Genomic DNA, 19,810 nt, shown 5'->3' with positions numbered 1-19,810 from the left:
CTAAGATGCAATAGGATTGTATGACTTCTAGCCACAACAATATATCACTCTGATACCATTTAACTTTTGTTTTTGCTCCTTAGTACAATACATTAAGACTAAACAGGTTTAAAGAACTGCGATGTCTCACTGCATTTCAATAAAGTACTTATTTAAAATTGTGAAAAAGTCATGGATTCTCAATGCTATAACCCGGGAAACTGTCAGCAACCAAGTGTGTATGATTATACCTAATACCTCAGTATTGTAAAATCTGGGCAGGAATTTTGTAATTGTTAAAATCCCAACTTGCGTTACCACTGGACAAAAAGTTACAATTGTAATGCTCACCACATGTCCATTCCTGGAAAGAGAACAATTGTGACCTGTGTTTAAACCCCTCCGATCCATTAGCTGCAAGCCATTCATTCATTTCTTGTTGTGGGCTGTGATTGACAGCTTCCACAAACCAGCTGTGAGCCTTGTTTATTCATCTTCTGAAAAATGAAAAATGGAAATCGCTTATTGTCACGAGTAGGCTTCAATGAAGTTACTGTGAAAAGCCCCCTAGTCGCCACATTCCGGCGCCTGTCCGGGGAGGCTGGTACGGGAATCGAACTGTGCTGCTGGCCTGCTTGGTCTGCTTTAAAAGCCAGCGATTCAGCTCAGTGAGCTAAACCAGCCCCTTCTTCATGGATGAGTAACCCTAAGTACTGTGACCACAATGTTTACAAACATCAACCACATCAAAGAGAGTTAAATGCATTCTAATCACACCCCTTCACACTTCAGTGATTTTGAAGTGTTGAGCTGGAAATTATTTTCATGTTGTAAACCCTTTAATTACAATGTAGGCACTGTTTGAAATGAAACCAAAACCTCAGCCATGCAGGCACCATTGTTTAACATGAGCTGACTAAAATGTTAACCCTTTCTTACCACAGAAATGCAAAATTAAACTTAAATAAAGCTACACTTTTTTTCTAATGCCCCCAAAACAAATATAGATTACGTATGTACTAACGTCAGTAATCATCTTATAGCTTCCCACAAGCATTTGAGAATTTAGAGAATCACACGCTACAAGTGTCTATGACATGTGTGAGAAAGACAAGAAAAAGTTTGTTTCTTCTGATTGAAGAATCCTCATAGAAACTCAGTGGGCAAAATGTTCCAGTCCCACCCACCGCAGGATTGATTGATTGATCAATTGATTTATTGTTACTTAAAGTATTTTTCTGAGGCCAAAGGAACGTACTCAGTATGTACACAGTAGACAAAAAGAATAATCAACAAAGTACATCGACAAACAGGGATTGGTTATAGAGCGGAACAAGGGGCCAAGCAAAGCAACTACACGAGCAAGAGCAGCAAAGGGCATCATGAATCGTGTTCTTACAAAGCAGGGTTTGACCTTCTCTAATAAAATTCAGCCTTTGATCTGTTTTAATGTTGAATCTATATGTAAAGACCTGGGACAGTAAAGCTTGTGCTGGAGCAAGGTGATTTGGACAGCAACCTCCAGATAAATGTATTTAGTTTTACATGTGCAAACTCAGAAGTTGTTCATTGATTTACTCCTTAATAACCGTGATGAATCACCATTATTCTATCACAAAGTCTGGGCCCTTAAATAATCTGCAATTTTTGAAAGACCTCGCCAGGGCGGCATTTAGTTCTGATTCACAAACGTGGGCCAGGTGTAACGGCACCTCGGGAGCTATCGCACGGCATTAGAGCCCCCCCGGATGGTCAGCGACAGGGCAGATTGGTATCCTGGCACTCTCCCTCGCACGTGGGCATTTTGGTACTGCCAGGGTTCCAGGCTGGCAGTGCCAGGGTACCTGGTGCCAGGTTGGCTCTGCCAGGTGTCAGGCCCCAGGAGACCTTGCCAATTGGAGGGCAATAAGGAAGGTGGGGGGATTCCCAGGAGCGTCAACAAGGTTGGAAGCTGGGGGGCAGGGGCAGAAAGTGAGAATTGCCTGACAGGAGTGGGGGGAAGATCAGGGCTGCCGCACAAAATAACCCCTCGATCTGCGAATAGCTGTACTCCTGGTGAGACAAGCTTACCAGAAGGAAATCTCTCTAAGTGCAGCCTTGGCAGGAATAAATTCCCCAAGGCCCAAAATAATAACAAAGTGCCGTTGGAAAGTGGGATGTTTCTCGGCGCTGCAGCCACCAAGAAATATCCCGCCAAATGCACCTGAAAGAAGACTTTGTCTTCAGTCCGGTGAATTCTGCCCTTCAAAATGGAACTCAAATAAATATCAGGAAAAAAGAATACTGGTCTGAATTGGTTTTTTTTCTCTGGCAGGAGTTTGGCAGATTCCATCAGAGGCCTTCTCTCACCAAGATCTTTCCCCTCCTTACTTGGCCTGTCTACCTGCTCCCACCCTTGTCACTGAGGCCTGCCAGCCTGGCCCTGACCAAACCCCCAGACTTGCCTCTGGTCCCGACTCCAGCACAACACACCTTCCACAGACATCACTGCATTATAAGCAGGCAGCCTATACTTCCAGTGAAGCGGCCAGTACAAGAAAGCTGTCAGCCTCAGATTTGTCATAAATTCTCTAAGAAGGCTCTCTGCTGCCAAGAGGTGAAGGTTCAGCCTCAAACCAATTCATGTCCATTCAGCAACAAAATGGCTACAGGGAAAGTCTGCTCAACTGGAGGCAACCCAGGTTCCACCTCTGGAACTCCCAACCCCAACATAAACTCTTGTCCCTCACCCCTCAACCTTGTTGAGCCCCTGGGAACCGTGTTGTAGATGAAATTAGTTTTTAATTTTGTCAGCAGATTGGTTTTGATTTTGTTGATGTAAATCTGTGGATGAGTTTTTAATAAATTGTGTTCTGTTATTTTTCTGATACAGGTTAACTGGATTTCAGATGCCTGCACCTGTTACAAGTACTGGGTCTGTATTTGCATTGCGTCTTACAAGTGACTTTGCCGTCAGTGCTCATGGATTTAAATTGTTCTACCAAGGTAAGCTAACTTAATACAAACAAAGACAATTTTTTTTCACTTGGCATAGAGGAACTTACTTGATTTTGAGGAAAGTTATAGTAGTTGTTTTGGAGGGTGTTATAGTGATACATGTTGCTACTTTTTTAAAATCTTGAGAGCCATGGGTGATAAACATAAATTTTGTGAAGAACTGGCTGGATAAAGTGTTGTGCATGGCTGCATACTCTGTTTATGAAATGTGAATTAATGTTTGCATGGAACCAACTGTGTTTTACATATTTTTGTATTCCTCTGCTCCTCTGTGATTCAAAATTCTGCTTGAACCCTGCGTGTATAAATTCCAGACAGTGGCCCCAGAATGGGGCAGGGGCAGATCTCATTTCCACTAGGATTGCATGTAGTATTGAGGTGTCTGCAACATTTTTGGAGGTGAGAAGAACAGGATGCATATGGTGACGTTTCTAGGTTATCATAGCAATTCAATCTATTGTTCCCTTATGTATATCAGCATATCTATCGCTGAGAGCTGGTATGAATTCTATTGGCGCCAAACTTTTACCAAATCTATTCGACCCAAAGGATCAATTACCCTTTCTTTTAAAAGATGAAAAATGTCTGCTGGCTCCATTGGAAGTTGAAGAAACAGCAAACTGATCTAGAGGTTGGGTATTTTGTGGACCCTCGTCTCTGCCCACTGAGTGGCATAGTACCATGCTGATTTTCTGCAGCTATATATATGTACGGGTGTCGCTGATGTGACCTGTAGGTATCAGTGGACCAGCTTTGTCATATCAACAAAACTATCTTAAGGAATTTGAGGTTGGGTTGGATTGTCTGCCACTCCTTTGTGAATGGAGTAACTTTACAGAATTATCATGACCAGAATATTCTACTCATGATAGATCTGGTTGTGCTGCAAGAACTAATTTGGATTCATAGACAATTTAAAACTATATACATAGAAACTGACAGAGAAAATAGAAACAGTAGGAGGCCATTCAGTGCTTCGATCCTGCTCCTCCATTCATTATGATCATGGCAGATCATCAAGTTCAATACCCTGATCCTGGCTTCCCCCCATGTGCCTTTGGCCCCAAGAGCTCCATATAATTCCTTCTTGAAATTATACAACGTTTTGGCCTCAACTACTTTCTGTGTTAGTGAATTCAACAGATTGACCACTCTCTGGGTGAAGAAATTTCTTCTCACCCTTATCCTCAATCTATGACTCCTGGTTCTGGAATCCCCCACCATTGGGAACATTCTTTCTGAATCTACCCTGTCTAATCCTGTTATGACCCCTAGTTCTGGACTCCCCCACTATTGGGAACATTCTTTCTGAATCTACCCTGTATAATCCTGTTAGAATTTTGTAAGTTTCTATGAGATCCCCTCTCACTCTCCTAAACTCCAATTAATATAAATCTAAACTCCAATCAATATAAACCTAATGGACTGAGTCTCTCCTCATTATGACAATCCCACCATCCAAGGAATCAGCCTGGTAAACCTTCACTACACTCCCTCCATAGCAAGACCATCCTTCCTCAGGTAAGGACACGAAAACTACACACAATACTCCAAGTGTGCCCTCACAAATGCCCTGAACAATTGCAGTAAAACGTAGTTCTATATTCAAATCCTCTTGCTATGAAGGCCAATATACAACTTGCATCTTTACCACCTGCTGTACCTGCACACTTACATTCAGCGACTGATGTACGAGGACACCAAGATCTCACTGCGTATCCACCACTCTCAATTTACACCCATTCAGAAGCCTGTTGGAAAGCTGTTTAATTATTTTATTTTTTGTGTTTGTTGCTTCAATCAACACAGGGATTTCAGTATTTTGTATATGGTTGGATCTGCTTTCCTCCAATACTTGTATATAAAAAGATATCCAGATATGCAGCCATAAAACTTGAAATAACATCTTGGCAATAAACAATTGATTGACTGTTATAACCTATCAATTGCTGACCTTTCAATTGCTGACCGTGCACATATATTTAGTTCTGGGTACCTTGTTCAGTTGCATGAGCAGTAAAAAGTAAAATTATATTTGAATTGTGTTGCATCTTTTGGTGCACAACAGTAAGATCCAGTTACTAACTCAGATAATAATAAATTAATAGTTGGTTATGGTGTGAATTGGTTTAAAACTTTCTTGTCAATGCCATATTATTCAGAACAAGAATGCAGCAGGTCTGAAATCCAATCAGGAAATAACTAGACTCTTTGGAATGAGAGAAGAAAGAAGGTCCATGTGGCAGATTAAAGGAAAAGCAAATGAAAAATCTATTTAGAACTACATCTGTGTGAAAATTGTTGTGAAAATGTGAAAGTTGTTGAAAATTGATCTGCAGAGTTCACACGTTGGATGAAGAAACTGAAGTGAGGCACGAGGTTTTGTACGTTGTTCACTTGTTCTAGATTGGTTTGGCTTTGGAATGCATGGGGTCATGTTGCAAATTTCAGCTCCAGAATCACAGAATGTTGTAAGTTATGTGTGTTGTGTTATGCTTCTTCAGATAACACAGGCTGCTACTTGATGCAGTCTTAACTAAAGGATGCTCCAGACTCTGAAATGAGTTCAACGTGTTTATTGAACTATTGACACAGTTCTCAAATTAGTTTGACTCTCTGCTAATCTAACTGTAGTAACTCAGTCTAACTGTGCCAGCTTGCTCTAAGACACGTGCTGGAGTGTGATGCTGCTGATGAACCCTGTCGAACTCTCTAGATGTCTGTCTGTCGAAAGAGGCAGGGTGTGAGTGCCTCATCCCTTTTATAGTGTTTATGTCATGCCCCCTTGTGGTGATGCCACCTCTTGAGTGTCCTGACTGCCCATTGGTTGTGTCCTATTCTGAGTGTTCATTGGTTGCATGTTTACATATCATGACAATGTGCTCCAGTGGGAAGGCTTGGCCAAGAACATCTTTCCCTCCGTAACAGCTCATGAGGCTCTCCATTCCCCCAGAGTTTTTTTCATCAAAGAAACACCAAACATTACTGAAAAGACAGTGCAGAATTCAATCCAAAATTTGAACATTCCTTTAGGTGCATAAGTGGGAAAACAGCCTGTTTTAAATTCTCGATGAGTTGGAAAAATATGTACTAAAGTTGGGAATCACATCAAATCTGGGTGATTAATGCTGGTTTTGTCAGTGATTACAGGGACAAAAGGATAAATAGGAGTCCCCAGATTGGAGATGGGGCAAATACTGAATCTTAGACGTGCACTTCGCCTGACTGCAAATACTTGCTGCGAGCATTAAATCTGTAAATTTGCCCTGAAGTGCCAAGAGCTGAGACAGACTCCTGTAGTTTCTTGTTCTTTATTAAACACATTTCTATTGCTATTAGCTGGATGGCTAGATCATCCCATCAGAGATGCAGTTGGCCTCCTTCCTATCTTTGCTATTGTGCCAGCAAACCACTCAACAATCAAGGCAAATACAAAATTGTTTGCAATTGCTTTAGGCACTAAAATATCTATAGTCATGATGGGTAAAATCCTTTGACAAGACACAGAAAGATATTCTGCGTACATTCAATGGGACACGTCATCTTCTCCACAATATGCTGTGTTTCGATTCAAATTGTGTTCGCTATCCAAGTGCATTTAAATCCAAAATGTTCCGAATTGGAAAATTCACATTTGTGGAACATTTCCAACGTTACATAATTTGCACCATTTTGGTTTCAGTTTGTGTGTTTGGTATTTGTATCTGGCTGTCGTGCTCCAGATATCGAATCAGTCTTTTGAGTTAATCTGCAGAGCTACAAAAATAAATCATGCTAATGTTTCATTATGTTTCTTATTTCTGGGAATGTAATAGAATATTATGCTGCACCAAGAACCTAAAGCACATCTTTTTTTGATCCGTGGCTGTATTAGAATGATATTGTCTTTGAAACTGATCTATTTCGCTTGAGCTAAATTTTATTGGGCCATTGTGACAATCTTTCAACAAATAATAATTAAGCGAATTATTGAACTTATGTAGTACAGTGGTTGTGATATTTACTTTGTAGTGTCCTATCTTAAAATTTGCTGTTCAATGTTGCATTATTATGTTAGTCCTGATGGGTTGTACCACAAAATCTGCGCTCTCCTGTTGTGCTGATCACCCTCTGCCGCATACTAAATTCCCAGTGCCAGCACAACTGTTTTGGGAAAATGCAAAGCGTGCTTCTTCAGACAAGAAAAAAATTAGATGATGATTATCCACATGTCATTCTCATGTACCTCTTAGCAAACAGATTTGGTGTGCCACTATAAACGTCATTCAATGATCTCCTATGTTCCCTAATGCCCGTGATGTGCAATGTAAATACAAGATAACAGAAATGGAATAATAGTCAAATGGCTAGTAATCTCAAAAATTTCCACCTTGATTATATGCTGCAATATACATAAGTAGGAAGTTAGATACACTCTGTCACTCTTAGTCATATCTCCTTGCTACCATTAAGGTCATTGTCTATTCCTTCTCCAAGCCAATTACAGTTTCTTCCATTTTCATTCCAATTGTTGAATCTTTATTGTCTTCTCACTATGTTTGCCTTCTTCCCAAATGCAATGACATTACATTAAAATAATAATAAGCTGGAGCTATTCCTTTGGACCAGCTCCTGAGTTTTCAATCATTTACATCTCCAATAGTTATAATGCTTTAATTGTTTGTATTTTCATGCAAATATTTTATACTAAAATCAAAACTTAATCATTAATTCTACTTTTTTAAACTGCGCTCATCATTTCTTGTGCATCTGCCAGATGGAACTTCATTGAATAGAAAGTTGATGGGTACTAAAGTGTGAGTGGGACGTCACAATCAATGGAAGTTGTAACGGCAATGTTACAAACTATTAGCAGCAGTTTTTTTCTGATGTAGGTTGGGGAAAATGTAATTTTTTTGCATGATCGTATATTTGCAATGAAACATTTTTTCAAAAATGAACCTTGGGTGTCATTTTTTTAAACTTTATTTTACAACAATATTTGGAGCATGTCATAACCAGATCCTTTATAGCCAACCACACCTAGCAATTCTGTAGCTGGGGCAGCGAGTGCATGGTTTCCATCAAGGTGACAGAGAATATCTCACCTAGATGGCCAGGAACATCCAAGCTTAGATTGGCAAATTTGCGTGGAAAGATTTAAATCTTCACCCTTGCCCAGCCTCGAGTTGGTGATTCAAGGCTTTGCGCCACCCCTTTATAGTGCTTACAGATTGAATACGTTTCATTACATTACTGCGGGGGAATGAGTTTTAATGCTGTGTGTAATGTAATAAATCTTCATGCTAAATTTTGAAAATGGAAAGTAAAACCATTTCCATTAATTATTTCAATTTAAATTAAGATTTATGGTCGGGAATGACAGTTGACTGTGAAACCCAAATAATGTTTACACAGAGTGTAGCACCCTTTATGACTTCATTACCAGGTATTCATCAAAGCTGACTACCAGAATATTTCATATTTGGTACATGATTGCTTGGGAAATATAACTTGCTGAATATTGTTGAAATATATTTTTAGATTTTGTCACCAGTCTGTTTGGTTGAGCATTGTCTTACTCTTATAGTTTAATGTAACATTTAAATAAGCACAGGAGAAGACCTTTGAGTCTGTTCTATTATCCATATAGATGCTGCCTTATGTGTATCCTCCACTTAGCGATCTTTAGCTCATAACCCCCCATACACAGAACAAACAGAAACTTAACCACAGTTTTTAATTGGCATAACCTCAACTGATATACATAGGCAGAGTTACATATTCTCACTTATTTCTGTGTGAAAAAAGGCTACATTTTAATAATAATAATTGCTTATTGTCACAAGTTGGCTTCAATTAAGTTACTGTGAAAAGCCTCTAGTTGCCACATTCCGGCACCTGTTCGGGGAGGCTGGTATGGGAGTTGAACCTGTGCTGCTGGCATTGTTCTGCATTGCAAGCCAGCTGTTTAGCCCACAGTGCTAAACTAGCCTGTGGTTTTGGGTGCCCCGCCAGGCATTTTATCGTTTTGGTGTGTGGGTAGAGGGGAATAGGTAAAATTGGCAACCTGCCTACCCAACAACCTTCCTGCTAATTCCCATAAACATCATATCTAAATAAATAATTAACAATCAATTGACTTGTGCTCACTCTGTGACACAGTTGGCCTGGGATTTAGCAGGTCACCTTTTTAAAAAAAAAAACATTATTTCAAAGTGAACGTTGGAAGGCTGGGTACAATCCTAGGGAGCGTGCCCATTGTTGATCAGGGCAGCCCCCCCGTAAGATAGGTACCCCTCTGTTTCTTCCTTCCTCCGTGCTTGATTAAACATGCACCCTCACTGCCCGCGTCCCCCCCCCCACTAAATTGTCCAAACCCTCCCAGCCCAAGAAATCTGACTTTCTGGTTCTGGGATCCATGGGCTTTCCTCTTGGGCTTGATTTGCAGTCACAGCAGCAGCCACTAATATATTCTCAGTGCTGCCGATTAATCAAATTAGCTGACAGCTCTGGAGGGCAGGACTTCCTCCCCAATGAGGGGTGAAAGCCCCACACTGCCCACAGATCGTCAACCCACGGCACAATATGGCTGGAGGACAGGCTGGTGTAGAGTGGGTTGACTCCACACTGATTCTGCTTCTGGGTGGAGCAGGGGGGGGTGAGTAATTTCCCCCCCCCCCACCCCAATCCTACAACCCCTCCATAATATTCTGCCCAAACTGTATCCATAAACAGCTCAACTCGAATATTAACGTTATGCACCCTTGTTCCATACTGCCCCATCAGAACAAATAGTTTAATATTTAACTATTTAACTTTCCAGCTTGCATACTTCTAAAATACTCACTTCCTCATGTCTATTTCCAGGCTGAGACTTTTCTTTCCTCTTAACCCGATCCTGGCATACAGGTGGTCAGCCTCATAGATTTTCCTTGCACTGCTTCCAGCATCTTCTTTTGTTTATTGCTGACTAAAGTGGGAAAACACTCCAATGTGGTTTTGCCAGCACACTATGCATTTAATGGCTATTCCTCTGACTTGTATATTATTTTGGTTGTGCTTTAGTATTCGGTTAATCGCAGCTCTGCACTGTACATGTTTTTTTTAATAAATTTATATTACCCAATTATTTCTTCCAATTAAGGGGCAACTTAGCATGGCCAATCCACCTACTCTGCACATTTTTGGGTTGTGGGGGCGAAACCCACGCAGACACGGGGACAATGTGCAAACTCCACACGGACAGTGACCCTGAGCCGGGATCGAACCTGGGACCTCAGCGCCGTGATGCGGTTGTGCTAACCACTAGGCCACCGTGCTGCCCTACACTGTACATGTTTAAAGCTGAGTCTTCTGAAACTCTTGGATGGGGTGGCTTTCAACTTCTTCATCACTGATTTGAACACCATTGATGAAGAATATGGTTGTGTGTCCAAGGCATTGCAACTGACACCATTGAATTTAATCTGCCATTGTCTTCGAGATATCGTATTTTGTCTAATACATCAATCGATTTCCCAGGTACCTTCCCCAATTCCACTATTACTTTTAGTTTTAGATTAAAATAATGACCAATAATTTGTGGTTGTAATGGCAGTGAAATTGTCAGTATATGTCGTCTGATACCATTTAAAACTGATACCAACTACTGGAGTCATCGCATGTACATTTAAAGATGGAAATCCAGAAATTGAATTAATGATATCCTGGTCTTTCATTAAAAAACACCAAAAATGTTATACCTTATGAAATGAGGTGTAACTGAGATTTTAGCATCATACTAGGTCACAATATTGATGAAAAATCTCCCTGGCCCTCAAAAACGAATTTTCCAAATACAGAGTGTTATTTCTGTAGATTTCTGTGGAAGTTACAGTATTTTTAAAAGGATAAAATTGGTTATTTCTCTGAAGTTTATGATATTTCAACTCTTGCCTCAATCTCATGTATATGGCCCAATCTTTTTCTTGCTTTCTGTAACATGATTAAGAAGTGAATTATAATCCATGTTATTTACTTCCTGGATTACTATCTATGAAAAATCTACAATCTGATTGGCGGATCAGCCTGGATATCATGATGCCACAGATCTTACTGCTATGATTCGAAGCGCAAGAATCAAAGTCACAAGAGAATAGTGGAGATCAACATTCTGGAATCGGCTAAATTCTTGCGGGTAACTTTTTTTGAGGTTAACAGTGAGTAACATCCCTTCATCGCTGACAGCTACGTCCAGTCCATTGTAGAATCATAGAATCCCTGCAGTGCAGAAGGAGGCCATTCAGACCATCAAGTTTGCACTGACCCTATGAAAGAGCACCCTACCTAAGCCCACGTTCAAACCTATCCCTGTAACCCAGTAACCCCACTTAACCTTTTGAACATTAAAGGCCAATTTAACTTGGCCAATACACCTAACCTGCACATCTTTTGTCTGTGAGAGGAAACCGGAGCACCCAAAGAAAACCCATGCAGACATGGAGAGTGTTATATTACTCTTTGGTAATATATTGTTACTTGGGCAGCACGATGGCGCAGTGGCTTAGCCCTGATGCCTCGTGGCGCTGAGGTCCCAGGTTCGATCCCTGCTATGGGTCACTGCCTATGTGAAGTTTGCACATTCTCCCTGTGTTTGCATGGGTTTCGCCCCCCACAACCCAAATAAGTGCAGGCTAGTTGGATTGGCCATGCTAAATTGCCCCTTAATTGGAAAAAAAATGAATTGGTTACACTAAATTTATTTTTAAATATATGTATCGTTACTCTTTTCTTTGTAATCCAGAATAGTCTGATGATGTGATTATAAAGAAACCACCAATCACTAACTTGAAGCAAAATTGATTTATTGAATAACGATTAATTTATATTAAGTTTGCACACTCCACAGAACTATAACTAGTAATAAAGTAATCTGTAATTAAGTAATAACTAATTAAACTACACATGCTGCTTCTATCTAATCTTAACTATGCTGTGATCTAACTCTCTCTCTGCTCACACTCTACTGAGTTGTATGCAAAATCCTCGAAGTTCTTAAATTTATACTGGGAACTAATGGTGCCCTCTAGTGGTTGTGTTACACTGAGATGTGACAATTAACCCATTACTTGTCCACATATATACATATCATTACACCCCTCCTTTTTTCCCATTTCTTTTCTATGTGTAACAAAAGGAAAAAATGTAGAATGATATTATCACAAAACATGATATGTATATCTTTGTACTTAGCAAATGAGTAACGATCACAAAGTTCACTGTAAATTATTTATAAATTCAGTCTATTAAGTTTTCTTCTTCTTCTCGTAGATCTTTTTAATGCATGAGGAGGTTTTGTTGAAGTTTTTACAGTTCTTTGTGTGTCATCACTAACTTGAGTATTGGTTAAAGTATCATGGAAAATACTCTCATAAAGTTGTAATCTGGAAATATTTTAGTGTGTAGCTTAATTTTTTTGAAGTGCTTGATGATTTGTTTGAAGTATGTTGCCGTCAGCTGTCTGAGCTATGTAGGAACGTGGTGCTGCTTGTCTGATGACTCTTGCAGGAGCAGACCAACCTCCATCGGGTATCTTAATCCTGATGGTAACATCTGGAAACAATTAATCCAGAGTGGTTTTCTAATGATTATAGTACATTCTTTCTCGCTCACGCTGCCGATTGATTTTTTGTATCACGAGCAGATGATCTGGATTTGGAAGAGGTATTGATGGGAGCATTGTTCCCAAATTTCTGTTGATTTACATCTGTGCAGGTGATAGTCCAGTTGAAAGAGGAGTCACTCTGTAGGATAGTAGCGCAAGATTGATGTCTGACGAAGAATGCAAAGCTTTGTTTACAAGTTGTTTGATTATGTGTACTCCTTTTTCTACTTTTCCATTTGACTGTGGATAATGTGGGCTTGACGTGATATGAGTAAAGTGGTAAAGTCATGAAAACCCAGCTGAGTCATTGCTGTCGAAACACTGTCCATTGTCTGACATAACAGTAGTAGGTATTCCATATCTGGCGAAAGTTTCTTTGCTTGCTTCAATGGCAGAATTGGATGTAAGATCTGGTAACTTTAGACTTCTGGATAATTCGAGTAACAGTTGATTATCAGAATATAATCACGACCATTGAAGTCAAATAGATCTGCAACAACTTTGGCCCTAGGAGATGTTTCCAATGCATGTTGCTGTAGTTTCTACTTGCATTGTGCAGGCTGAAACTCCTGACATGTTTCAAATCCAAGTACCATGTCAGTGATGTCCCGATTTATACCTGGCCAGTATACAGTTTGTCTTGCCCTCCTCTTGCATTTTCCAATGCCGAGGTGACCTTCATTTTCATGAATTTGGTTGAGAATCATTGGTCGGAGAGATAGTAGTATGTCTATCCGGTCAAGTCGAAGCAACAATCCATCCACGATTGTCAAATCTTCTTGAACATTTCTGAAGTTAGAACAATGCAGGATGTGGCAAGGGGTTGGTGTCAGGAAGGGGCTGGAGGGTTGTGTTTGCATATTGCATTGATAGGGCTGTTTAGCACAGGGCTAATTCGCTGGCTTTGAAAGCAGACCAAGGCAGGCCAGCAGCACGGTTCAATTCCTGTAACAGCCTCGCCGAACAGATGCCGGAATGTGGCGACTAGGGGCTTTTCACAGTAACTTCATTTGAAGCCTACTTTTGACAACAAGCAATTTTCATTTCATGTGTTGTTCTTCTGATATTCTGTATATTTTTGTTAAAAAGCCTTGAATAAAAATTTTTTTTTTTAAAAAAGAGGTGTATGTTTACACCATTTGTATGTAACCTGTAACTCAGAAGAGATTGCGGGATAAAGTCTGGGTGAGATATGAGAAGGAGTATGTGGTGTGGGGATATTGCCATCTCCAACAGTTTTGGCTGCTCTGCTGACGATAGCCTTGGCAATGGCTTCCCAATGATGGGCAGCACCATCTCCACAGTGCTGAGGAAGTACAGACATGTTTGTCACCTTTCAGTGAGCTTCAGCTGTTTCCAGTTGTATGCTACCTTCACTTTCCTCATTTCAAACTGTATCCTTAGGTGACATGGCGGCATAGCAATTAGCAGTGCTAGTTCATGGCACTGAGGACCCGGTTTCAATCCTGGCCCTGGGTCACTGTCCATGTGGTGTTTCAACCCCACAACCCAAAGATGTGCAGGGTACATGGATTGGCCCTTGTGCCTTTTCCCTTTCAAATAGGCAGGCATACCTCTGGTTAACTCTGCTGTTGTAATCCACAGGAGGCAGGAGTTCCGTCACCACACCAATATTTATTTACAATAACGATATTACAGGAGCAGCTACAAACAGTGCTGCTAGCAGTCAAGTCAACTTACGACTGGCTCACAAAGTCTACACAGGTGCTTATATGTGCCCCCTCAATGAGCTATCATTGAGGGAGCTCATACTCCAATTGGCCAACCAATAAAGCCAATTGGAGTTCATTACACCCCTCCCCCCCCAATGTCTGAGGAATTCCTGCCAGCTGGCATTCCTCTGAGCTTCTTCCAACTCCTCATGTCTGGGTCTGTCACCTCTGTGTCGTCCGCCGGGTCGTTCTCCGAAGCGGGCGGGGTGTACCTTATAGGTGCCCGTCTTTTCCTTGACGACCTCCTTGGGAGTTGTTCTTCCTCCTCCTTGGGGAGAGGTGTCGCGGCGGCCTCTTCGAACGTGTCCATCTCCGACTCTGATGACTGGATGACGGGGTCTGGAAAAATTGCTCGGGGCTGGGGTGTGGGTATCCTTTCCGTCTGGGCTATCCCAGCTTGAGGCGGTCTTGCTTCGCCTGCCTCCAGGTGTGGTTCCGCTGCCCTTATTTGGTCTAGGTGTTTCTTCAGCACCTTACCTCCTATCGAACCCTCATAGGATATGTGCCCTGTTTGTGACTCTACCGTGCCTTTGACCCATGTTGGTCCATTCCCATAATTCTTGACCCAAACCGGTGCCCCCACCTGGAAATGTCTCTGCTGCCGACTATTATCACGCCCCCTACGTTGGGCCTCCTGTTGTTTCTTCACTTTCCCCGTTAAATTTGGGAAAAGGGGACTTGGCTTCATTCGCAGCCGCCTTCCCATTAAGAGTTCAGCTGGCGGTATGTCCGTTGTGGAATGAGGTGTGGTCCTGTAATCAAACAGTCAGCGGGAGAGCTTTGTGTCCATTGACGCTGCCGGCTGCTTCTTGAGTCCCGCTTTAAGTGTCTGGACCGCTCTCTCTGCCAGGCCGTTGGTCGCTGGATGGTAAGGGGCCGTTTTGATGTGACGGACTCCGTTTTCCTTCAGGAATTTTCCAAATTCCCCACTTGTGAATACCCTTCCGTTGTCCGACACCAGTACCTCCGGAGGTCCATGTGTTGCAAACGAGGCCCTGAGCTTTTCAATTGTCGATGCTGTGCTTGCCACGTTTACCCGGTGGACGTCCAACCATTTGGAGTGGGCGTCCACTATCACCAAAAACATTGAGCCCATGAAAGGGCCAGCATGGTCAATATGCAGGCGGGTCCACGGTCTGCCTGGCCATTCCCACGGGTGCAATGGCGCTGCTGGTGGCGCTCTTTGCCCCTGTTGGCACTCCTGGCACCGACGTACCAAGGCTGCTATGTCTGTGTCCAAACCTGGCCACCAAACGTAGCTTCGAGCTAGCATCTTCATTTTAGACACCCCTGGGTGTCCGTGATGTAACTCAGTTAAGATTGCCTGACGGCCCTGAACTGGGACTATTACCTGGGCTCCCCATAATAGGATACCGTCTTCTACGGTCATTTGGTCCCTTCTGCTCCAGAATGGGTGTCATCTGGGGCGCCACTGGTCTTTCCAGTTCCCCAAGTTAGCAGTAAATGCTTCATCTTGGCTAAAAATGGGTCTTTTTGCGTCCACAACCGAATATGTTGTGCGTCTACTGGTAGGGTGTCCAAAACATTTAGAGTCATTACTGTCTCCTCTACTTTTGGTATTTGCGGCGGAGTGTCCGGGAGGGGATGTCTGCTCAAAGCATCTGCGTTTGCTACTCGCGTTCCCGGTCTGTGCTCCAGAACATATCTATACGCTGCCAGTAGCAACGCCCAGCGTTGGATTCTAGCTGATGCAATCGGGGGTATTGACTTGTCCTCTTTTAATAACCCTAATAACGGCTTATGGTCCGTCACTATGGTGAATTTCCACCCGTACAGATACTGGTGAAATTTGTTTACTGCGAATATCACCGCCAGTCCTTCCTTCTCGATTTGGCCGTACTTCGTCTCAGCCACCGCCAAGGTCCTCAAAGCATAGGCTATTGGCTGTTCTTCCCCATTCCTTCCTCTATGGGCTATGACGGTTCCTAACCCGTAGGAGGATGCATCACAAGTGACCACCAACTCCTTCCTTGGGTCATAATGCTCTAGGACATTTTCGGATGACAGCTGTTCCTTAATGTCCCTAAATGCTCGGTTTTGGCGGGTGGACCATTTCCATTCTTGCCCCTTTTTTAGTAGCTGGTGGAGGGGTTCCAGGATGGATGCCCTATTTTCAATAAATTTTCCATAATAGGTTACCAACCCTAGAAATGATCGTAACTCCTGGACCGTGGTGGGAGCTGGGGCTTCTTTTATTACCCTTAATCTGTCTTCTAATGGATATAAGCCTGACTCGTCTACTTTATATCCCAGGTACGTCACTTGTGGGGCCAGAAAAACACATTTTTCCCTTTTTAGCCGTACGCCTGCCTTTGCGAAACACCTGAGCACTTCCTCTAGGTTCCTTAAGTGTTCCCTGTTTGTCCTACCTATGATTTGGACATCGTCCAAATAAATTGCCACCTGCGGTATTCCCTGCAGAATATTTTCCATCGTACGCTGGAATACAGCGCAGGCTGATGACACTCCAAAAGGTAGCCTAGTATAACGAAAAAGGCCCTTCAGGGTGTTGATCGTAGCGAACCTCTGGGTGTCCTTGTCCAGTTTTAACTGCAGGTAGGCGTGGCTCATGTCCAGTTTCGTGAACAAAAGCCCACCTGCCAATTTGGCATATAGGTAGTCTATTTTCGGGATTGGGTATTTGTCCAGCAGTGCGTATTTGTTTACCGTCTGTTTGAAATATCCACAGAGACGTATCGAGCCGTCTGGCTTCAAAATTGGTACAACCGGCGCTGCCCATTCTGAGAACTGTACTGGTCTGATAATGCCGTTGCGCCGTAACCTTTCTATTTCATCATCTACTTTCTTCCTTAAAGAAAAAGGTACCGGCCTGGCCTGACAAAATTTTGGAAGGGCTTCTGGGTCCACGTGCAAAGTTGCCATGGCGCCTATGATTTCCCCCAGACCTTCCTGGAAGACCTCCGGGTATTTTTGGAGTACTCCACTCAACTGCCCGCTTCCACTCTGGAAAATTTTCATCCAATCTAATTTTCGGTCTTTCAGCCAGTTTCGTCCAATTAAGCTCGGTCCGGAGCCCTCTACTATCGTCAATGGTAATCTGAGCAATTGTTTCTCATATTCCACAGGTACATGAGTCGTGCCTAGAACTTCCAGGGGTTCCCCCGTGTAGGTTTTAAGTTTCGTCGATGTTTTTGTAAGGGTTAGTGGCTGGAGTCCATCTTTGATTTTTCTAAATGCTGCCACTCCCATTACTGATACGGCCACACCCGTGTCTATTTCCATTATTGTCGGCCGCCCGTTCACCCGTGGGGTAATCTTAATGGGTTCTGCTTTCTTCGTTGTAATATTATATAATTGTTCCCCTTCGGAGGAGGATGGGGAATCTAGGTTGTGTACTTCCCTGTGTCCCCACCTGCTGTTCCTCTTTTTCCACCTCTTTCTAGGGTTTCTGTCGCTGTTACCCCACTCTGTCTGGTGCCAGAAATGGTCCTTCTCTGTTGGGGGAGCCTCAGCCGGTACTTCCCTCTGTCTCCAGTTTGTCCTGGCAGACTTGGGGGCAGTTCTGAGGTTTTCCTTTTTTCCTCTATTCCTCAGGTTTTTCCTGAGAGCAGCTATCTGGTAGCAGGACCCGTTGTGGTAGTCCCTCTCACAGGTATCTACCTCCATTGGCATGCCCTGTAGTTCCTGCGCCCCACTTGCTGCCTTTTCTAGGGACAGCGTGCTGTAACGCCTGCCTGCAGTCTAGCTCCGTTTCCGCCAACAGCCGTTTCTGTATTGTGAGGTCGTTTATACCACACACTAACCGGTCCCAAAGCATTTCATTTAGCGTCGGGCCGAACTCACATTTTTCCGCCAGCCTTTTCAGGCGGGTCAAGAAATTCGTGACTGACTCACTGTCTTTCCGCTTCGCTGTGTAGAATCTGTACCTACGCAAAATGAGGGATGGTTTTGGGTCGTAGTGCTCTTTCACCAATTCCGTTACTTCTTGGAAAGTTTTTGTGTCCGGCGCATCGGGATAAGTCAGACTACGTATAATGGCGAAAGCTGAGGGTCCGCACACCGACAGCAGGATAAGCCGTCTCCTTTCGTCCGTCAGTATATCATTTGCCCAGACGAAGTAACACATTCTCTCCACATACTGGGACCAGTCCTCAATAGCCGGGTCGAATGCCTCTAACCTCCCAAAAAACAGCATTTTAAAAATGGCAAAGCTTACCCTCTGAGTGCGGCAGCTGGTCTCCGCAAAATTCGTAGTTTACCTTGTCGCCACTGTAGTAATCCACGGGAGGCAGGAGTTCCGTCACCACACCAATATGTATTTACAATAACGATATTACAGGAGCAGCTACAAATAGTGCTGCTAGCAGTCCAGTCAACTTAAGACTGGCTCACAAAGTCTACACAGGTGCTTATATGTGCCCCCTCAATGAGCTATCATTGAGGGAGCTCATACTCCAATTGGCCAACCAATAAAGCCAATTGGAGTTCATTACCCCCCCCCCCCCCCCCCCCCCCCCAGGTCCGAGGAATTCCTTCCTGCTTGTATTCCTCTGAGTTTCTTCCTGCTCCTCATGTCTGGGTCTGTCACCTCTGTGTCGTCCGCCGGATCGTTCTCACTAGGTCCCATCACTAAACACGTTGCATGACATTCACCAACACACTTCCCTCACTCTTGCAGGACAGACTAGCAGAGAAAGCAGATGTAATGAACTCCGATTGGCTTTATTGGTTGGCCAATTGGAGTTCATTACATCTGCTTTCTCTGCTAGTCTGTCCTGCAAGAGTGAGGGAAGTGTGTTGGTGAATGTCATGCAACGTGTTTAGTGATGGGACCATCATGGTTGAACAGTGCAAACAAGCTGTGAGATGTGGATGTGAAAATTTCAGCAGTGTTAAAGGTGAAGATACTGTGAAGCATATGAATGTTGCGTTTGCCGAGATTGCTGGTAGGTGAGAGCTAGGATATGGTGAATAGAGAAGTTTGCATGTGGAATTTGGAGATGCATTTACTGACTGTGACTACTTGTGTGAGATCATTGAACTTCTTACGACTCTGCAACAAGCTCTTTGGGATTAGATTCATGATTTGATCCCTATGGCTATTCTCAGCACGAGCTTTGAGTCCTGTAGACTAACTTTAAGAGGTGCTGCAAAGTTACAACTTTGGGCCCACTGCTGATGTGTGTGCCTGCATTTCAATCAACAGTCTCCGACTAATCTGATATTGCAACTCCCACATCCATTTTCGGGGTTTTCCAATTTAGCCCTCTTGGTGTCATTATGCAAACCATAATGGGGCGCTGGGAGAAGGGAATAGAATACATGGTGAATATACCGAGTAGTTCCCATATCCGACTTTTAGAGTGGCAACTGCATGTAAAGCTGTGAGTGAAGGAACACGCGGAGGAGATCACTGGAGATATAAAGGGCAGAATGCTACCTTTTGAGCATTAGAGTATTTTAACACAGTGAAGACATTTGTAAAATGCAAAGG

General features: G+C 42.9%; 1 protein-coding gene across 1 annotated transcript in view; it reads left to right on the top strand.

The window, feature by feature from the left end:
- Positions 1–19,810, top strand: part of csmd3b (CUB and Sushi multiple domains 3b) — a 2,394,280-nt gene that overhangs the window by 465,777 nt on the left and 1,908,693 nt on the right. Inside the window, exon 3 of the mRNA XM_038809755.1 lies at positions 2,852–2,964. Coding sequence (XP_038665683.1) covers positions 2,852–2,964 — 113 coding nt within the window. The remainder of the gene's footprint in view (positions 1–2,851; positions 2,965–19,810) is intronic.

The sequence above is a fragment of the Scyliorhinus canicula genome, chromosome 10, assembly GCF_902713615.1.
Source record: "Scyliorhinus canicula chromosome 10, sScyCan1.1, whole genome shotgun sequence".
In the NCBI taxonomy this organism is placed as follows: Eukaryota; Metazoa; Chordata; class Chondrichthyes; order Carcharhiniformes; family Scyliorhinidae; genus Scyliorhinus; species Scyliorhinus canicula.
This window is presented reverse-complemented; position numbering and strand designations above follow the sequence as displayed.